Source organism: Hippocampus comes, unplaced genomic scaffold (genome assembly GCF_001891065.2).
Source record: "Hippocampus comes isolate QL1 unplaced genomic scaffold, H_comes_QL1_v1.1 scaffold332, whole genome shotgun sequence".
Taxonomy (NCBI): domain Eukaryota; kingdom Metazoa; phylum Chordata; class Actinopteri; order Syngnathiformes; family Syngnathidae; genus Hippocampus; species Hippocampus comes.
The window spans coordinates 68605-75594 of NW_017805119.1; the positions used below are offsets into that span (position 1 = coordinate 68605).

The 6990-nt window shown below is 47.9% G+C and overlaps 1 protein-coding gene across 7 annotated transcripts in view; it reads left to right on the top strand.

The window, feature by feature from the left end:
* Nucleotides 1–6990, top strand: part of piezo1 (piezo type mechanosensitive ion channel component 1 (Er blood group)) — a 135513-nt gene that overhangs the window by 36997 nt on the left and 91526 nt on the right. For all 7 annotated transcript variants that reach the window (XR_002167733.1, XM_019865749.1, XM_019865747.1 and 4 more), the window contains 2 exons: nt 455–527; nt 5751–5854. Coding sequence is in view for 6 of the 7 variants with exons in the window: in XM_019865749.1 (XP_019721308.1) it covers nt 455–527; nt 5751–5854 (177 nt within the window). In the remaining variant the exon portion in view is untranslated. The remainder of the gene's footprint in view (nt 1–454; nt 528–5750; nt 5855–6990) is intronic.

Here is a 6990-nt window from a genome sequence, read left to right on the forward strand (position 1 = left end):
CCACTTTCATCTCTGTTTTAACTTGGTCACTTTTTATTTTATTTTCATAATTTTCCTTTTTTTTCTGTTATGTATTTCAAGCCTGTATAATGTGTACCGCACTACTATGTGCAGTGTGTTTATTGTACTATAGTTGTTTATTGTCTATTGGGCAATTATCTGCCGCCTGTCTTGGCCAAGACCCTCGATGAGAAGAATTTTTTTTCACTCTCCATGTGGGACGTTGATTGTTCCAGTTCATTGCAATTTTGTAAAAGTAAATTCTAATTGTATTTGCATAAGTTCTGCATGTTTTATTTGAATGCTGGACTTGGACATGTACCACCTTCTTTTGTGGCACTTCCACAGTGGTCACCAGTGCAAAAACAAAGGAACTGGCTTCACTGATTTGATACTTTTGGAGGGGAGTGAGTAAGGTAATATGTTTTTTTTTTTTTTTTTCTCCATGTATCAGCTCATGCTCTTGTGTGTGGGAAGAGAGCGCAGTCATGAAGAAACTGGGTTTGAAGAAAGTCCAACACAACTAGGTATGTTTTTTTTTTTTTGCGTTAAAGAGTATGCTATGTCCTATTTCTTGAAGGGCATTGTAAAAGACGAAGAAAAAATGGGAATCACACAAGGGGATACTGCGGCAATGCATCTTGAAGTCGAACGTGCCATTGTGTATCACTTACCTCTACTTACACAGTAGTAAAGTCATAATTACGGCCAATACCGTATTTTCCGGACTATAAGTTGCAGGTTTTTTTCATAGTTTGGCCGGGGGTGCGACTTATACTCTGGAGTGACTTGTGTGTGAAATTATTAACACATGATTATGTCATTTCACATGTTGTTTTCACATTAAACCACAAGAAGGCGCTCTCGGCCTGTGTGGATAAATCGACGATGAGTCTGACGTAAGCAACGTAGAAGAGGAAGTGGCGCATCGTCTACCTCCCGAGTTGGGAGAGTTATTTAAAAGTGACACAGAGGATGAAGATTTCATTGGATTTCGTGATTTGGAATGAAACTGACAGTTTGGTAAACTTGTTAGCATGTTCTTTATGCGAGAGTTATCTGAATAACTCTTAATATGTTACGTCGTTACTGACATTACCAGGCATGTCAGTCATGTAACATTAGTATACCGTACACTTATTCAGCCAGTTGTTCTCTATTTTACTTTGATTTTAAATTGCCTTTCAAGATTACATGTATGTTTTTGGTGTTGGATTTTATCAAATACATTTCCCCCCAAAATGCGACATATCCTCCTGACTACCAGGAAAAAAAATGTTTTCCAGTCACATTTATTTTGAAATTCCCCAATCTATGTGAAGTAATTGGAATCAGGGATGTGTCCAAGGACCGGCAACCCGAGGCCAAGGCCAAGGCCAAGGCCAAGGACTTGCCTCCGAGGCCAAGGCCAAGGCCAAGGCCAAGGACTTGCCTCCGAGGCCAAGGCCAAGGCCAAGGCCAAGGACTTGCCTCCGAGGCCAAGGCCAAGGCCAAGGCCAAGGACTTGCCTCCGAGGCCAAGGCCAAGGCCAAGGCCAAGGACTTGCCTCCGAGGCCAAGGCCAAGGCCAAGGCCAAGGACTTGCCTCCGAGGCCAAGGCCAAGGCCAAGGCCAAGGACTTGCCTCCGAGGCCAAGGCCAAGGCCAAGGCCAAGGACTTGCCTCCGAGGCCAAGGCCAAGGCCAAGGCCAAGGACTTGCCTCCGAGGCCAAGGCCAAGGCCAAGGCCAAGGACTTGCCTCCGAGGCCAAGGCCAAGGCCAAGGCCAAGGACTTGCCTCCGAGGCCAAGGCCAAGGCCAAGGCCAAGGACTTGCCTCCGAGGCCAAGGCCAAGGCCAAGGCCAAGGACTTGCCTCCGAGGCCAAGGCCAAGGCCAAGGCCAAGGACTTGCCTCCGAGGCCAAGGCCAAGGCCAAGGCCAAGGACTTGCCTCCGAGGCCAAGGCCAAGGCCAAGGCCAAGGACTTGCCTCCGAGGCCAAGGCCAAGGCCAAGGCCAAGGACTTGCCTCCGAGGCCAAGGCCAAGGCCAAGGCCAAGGACTTGCCTCCGAGGCCAAGGCCAAGGCCAAGGCCAAGGACTTGCCTCCGAGGCCAAGGCCAAGGCCAAGGCCAAGGACTTGCCTCCGAGGCCAAGGCCAAGGCCAAGGCCAAGGACTTGCCTCCGAGGCCAAGGCCAAGGCCAAGGCCAAGGACTTGCCTCCGAGGCCAAGGCCAAGGCCAAGGCCAAGGACTTGCCTCCGAGGCCAAGGCCAAGGCCAAGGCCAAGGACTTGCCTCCGAGGCCAAGGCCAAGGCCAAGGCCAAGGACTTGCCTCCGAGGCCAAGGCCAAGGCCAAGGCCAAGGACTTGCCTCCGAGGCCAAGGCCAAGGCCAAGGCCAAGGACTTGCCTCCGAGGCCAAGGCCAAGGCCAAGGCCAAGGACTTGCCTCCGAGGCCAAGGCCAAGGCCAAGGCCAAGGACTTGCCTCCGAGGCCAAGGCCAAGGCCAAGGCCAAGGACTTGCCTCCGAGGCCAAGGCCAAGGCCAAGGCCAAGGACTTGCCTCCGAGGCCAAGGCCAAGGCCAAGGCCAAGGACTTGCCTCCGAGGCCAAGGCCAAGGCCAAGGCCAAGGACTTGCCTCCGAGGCCAAGGCCAAGGCCAAGGCCAAGGACTTGCCTCCGAGGCCAAGGCCAAGGCCAAGGCCAAGGACTTGCCTCCGAGGCCAAGGCCAAGGCCAAGGCCAAGGACTTGCCTCCGAGGCCAAGGCCAAGGCCAAGGCCAAGGACTTGCCTCCGAGGCCAAGGCCAAGGCCAAGGCCAAGGACTTGCCTCCGAGGCCAAGGCCAAGGCCAAGGCCAAGGACTTGCCTCCGAGGCCAAGGCCAAGGCCAAGGCCAAGGACTTGCCTCCGAGGCCAAGGCCAAGGCCAAGGCCAAGGACTTGCCTCCGAGGCCAAGGCCAAGGCCAAGGCCAAGGACTTGCCTCCGAGGCCAAGGCCAAGGCCAAGGCCAAGGACTTGCCTCCGAGGCCAAGGCCAAGGCCAAGGCCAAGGACTTGCCTCCGAGGCCAAGGCCAAGGCCAAGGCCAAGGACTTGCCTCCGAGGCCAAGGCCAAGGCCAAGGCCAAGGACTTGCCTCCGAGGCCAAGGCCAAGGCCAAGGCCAAGGACTTGCCTCCGAGGCCAAGGCCAAGGCCAAGGCCAAGGACTTGCCTCCGAGGCCAAGGCCAAGGCCAAGGCCAAGGACTTGCCTCCGAGGCCAAGGCCAAGGCCAAGGCCAAGGACTTGCCTCCGAGGCCAAGGCCAAGGCCAAGGCCAAGGACTTGCCTCCGAGGCCAAGGCCAAGGCCAAGGCCAAGGACTTGCCTCCGAGGCCAAGGCCAAGGCCAAGGCCAAGGACTTGCCTCCGAGGCCAAGGCCAAGGCCAAGGCCAAGGACTTGCCTCCGAGGCCAAGGCCAAGGCCAAGGCCAAGGACTTGCCTCCGAGGCCAAGGCCAAGGCCAAGGCCAAGGACTTGCCTCCGAGGCCAAGGCCAAGGCCAAGGCCAAGGACTTGCCTCCGAGGCCAAGGCCAAGGCCAAGGCCAAGGACTTGCCTCCGAGGCCAAGGCCAAGGCCAAGGCCAAGGACTTGCCTCCGAGGCCAAGGCCAAGGCCAAGGCCAAGGACTTGCCTCCGAGGCCAAGGCCAAGGCCAAGGCCAAGGACTTGCCTCCGAGGCCAAGGCCAAGGCCAAGGCCAAGGACTTGCCTCCGAGGCCAAGGCCAAGGCCAAGGCCAAGGACTTGCCTCCGAGGCCAAGGCCAAGGCCAAGGCCAAGGACTTGGAAAATTTTCCGAGGCAAGGCCAAGGCCAAGGACTTGAAAAATTTTCCGAGGCCAAGGCCAAGGACCAAGGACCGACCTTCGGTCCTCGAGCCGGTCCTCGAGGCCAAGGACCGGCTCGAGGAACACATCCCTGATTGGAATACTGCAAAACAAATTTTTGAAATTTCTGTTAGTCCTACAAAAATATCAAAAAGTCAACTTGACAAAGTGTTCAACATAAACATAACTGTACATCATCTCTTTTCTTTTGTTTCACTTTTGCTTCTATTATGCTTATTTGGTGTGATACTTCAAAAAGCAATTCCCTTTCTTGGAAACACAAAGGAAAAGCTTATCGCCTATGATATTGCAGTCCTTTGGAACCCTGTTATTCATGAGGGTTCCAGTCGCTGTCAGTCCTTTTGTCATCAGGGTGTCAAGGAGGCTGATTGTTGTAAAGTACCTGTCAAAGAACAAGTGGGTGCCTTGGGGAACAGACTTTGTCAATTGAAAAACAGCTTGTTCCCCGATGCCCTTTCCTCCTGTAGCTGTGAAAGTTGTCTTGCCTTGGTAGACCACAAAATCCAAAACTAGACCAGTTGGTACAGCCAAGACAAATACCTTCAGTCCAGTTGGGTTTGGTTTGCATACTGGCGCACTGGGCATCGACCAGTAAAAGGAACCATTTGCTCGTCAATGCACAATTTTCCTGTTCTTGGCAGACTCAGACATCCTTGCCTTACTTTGCTCAAGAGTGGCCTGATTCTCCACAATAGATCACTTGATTTTTCTTCCTCTGAAACATCAAGGTCGTTGACAAGCTTGATGGAGTTTCTCAATTTGTAAAACCAATTTCTGGTCATGGATTCCGCCAAAATTTCTACTCTAGTACTTGAGGCCCAATAAATTTGAATGTTTGGATATCCTAGACAACCCATGTAAATAGAATTCCCAAAGAATGTCTTCAGTTCTTCAGGTGTGGTATTTAACGTTGCTCCAGACACAAGTATTTCATGCTTATTTGTGGACAGAGCCATTTCTTCAAACACAGAGTCATCAATGTATTGCTTAAAATAATCCACCGGGGTCCAGTTTTGGCGTGCCATAGCAGCATCACATCATCTTCATCAGATAACTCAATGTCTGAGTTTCCATCAACAATCTGCAGTAAAATTCCCCCTGCTTCTGAGAATGACTCCCTTTCTTGTCATTTGGGAAAAAAAGAGCAAAATGGACAAAATAACTTCAAATGTCCACTACAGAGGACATTTTTTAAACACTTGAATACTAGGCTCAAATACACTTAAAATAACTCAAACAACACTTTAACGTGTTCATAAGAGTCTTACAAAATAAAATGCCAACAGCATTTTAAGACAAAATGTGTTTGATAAAAACTATTAAACACTTACTTTTCCTCTTCCCATAAAAAGTGCTTGCACTGAGGGAAGCCATTTTCTTCTACTGTGAAGCCAAGGTAACAAAACCCCATCCCCTACAAATTTGCTATCATTGGAAAGCACTGAATGTCCTCTTTAGAGCACAAAAGGAGTTAATGCGATTGGATGCAGATGGGAGATATTTACGTTGACAAATGTCCTCTACAGAGGACAAATTTGTGACATATTTGTTTTTTCCTTCTTAATTGTGCATTTTTTGGCTGGTGCGATTTATAATCCGGAGTGACGTATAATCCGAAAAATGCGGTACTTACATAAATAAACACTCCTAGCGCATTTTCTTTTCTGATCGTGTTTTCTTTCTCGATCTCTGTCCGTCCCTTCCTTCCAACTTCATACAACCTTATTGTGACCTTTATTGTACAAATTCCACTCCCCCGCGGGTTTCCTGTGCTCTTGCACATCTTTTGTGATGCTAGTTAGCTTGGGGACCGGGTATTTCAACATGGAAGGCATTATAGATTCATGATTGTCCTCTCATGTTTTATAACAGTCAAAACTGACAGGTGTTTTTCTTTTACAGGTTTTGGTGACGCAACTGGTGGCCGACAGACTGAAAGCCCATTTTTAATGCTGGGAAAGAAGATCATGCAGCAGAGTTATGTCTGTGCTCTGATAGCAATGATGGTAATTATCAACATCAACTAATCTGGTAAATCTACCAAATGGCATACTCCATGACAAAAAAACATAATGGAAATAGAAAGTCTAGACACCCTTGTTCAAATGACAGGTTATTGTGGTATTAAAAATGAGATCAAGATCAATCATTTCCAAAGGCTTTTGCCTTGAATGTGACCTATGAGCTGTATGACTCAATTGAAGAAAATAATGAAATATTTTAAGTGGAAAAATGTCCGCACCTGCATTAATGTGCACACCCTTAAACTAATACTAATAATTGCTGCACTTCTGGCTTTCATCAACAGCATTCAGGTTGGAGTCTATATCAGTGCAGCATATCTTGATGTGGAAATATTTGCGCACTCGTTTTTTGCAAAATTCCTCAAAATCTGTCAGATTGCAGTGACATCTCCTCTGCACCGCCCTCTTCAATCACCCCAAACATGTTAGATGAGATTCAGGTCTGCGCTCTGGCTGGGCCATTACAAAACCTTCATCTTCTGCTGTAGATTCGGGTTCTTTTGTTCATTTGGATGAATGCTTTGGATCGGCTTCAGGACATGACCTTGTTTATCGTAGTTGCTTGTTTTTGACAATATTAGTGTAGCCTGTACTTCCTTGTGTGTGTTTCTACATACTTGTCCAAAAAAGATGATTCTGAGAGAAAAAGAGAGGTTTGTGTGTGTGTGTATATCTATATATATATATATATATATATATATATATATATTTAATATAAACCGTGTATATATAAGAGACTTTTCTTGATTTATTTTTTTTTTTGCACTGCTTCTTAATCTGTCCTCGTTTTCCCTCTAGCACATTAGGTTCAGCAACAGGTGGAATTCTTTTCCGAAATGTCATGCTATAAATTGCAATGCATCGGTAAAATCTGTATTGCACAAGCTTTTATAGGTCGCACTTGAAAAAAAAAATAGGAATAAGTCAATAACATGATGTGCTAGGAAAAAAGGAAAGGCATTTTTTTTTTTTTTAAATCAGCGTCCAAAATACATTCAGGGACACATAAAGCCATTAAAATGTGCTGTTGACCAGTGGAAGCATTCACACCAATGGGCAATTTTGAGTCTTTGGGGATGGAGAAGGAATAATCTATCTATTAAAAAAAAAAAAAAAAA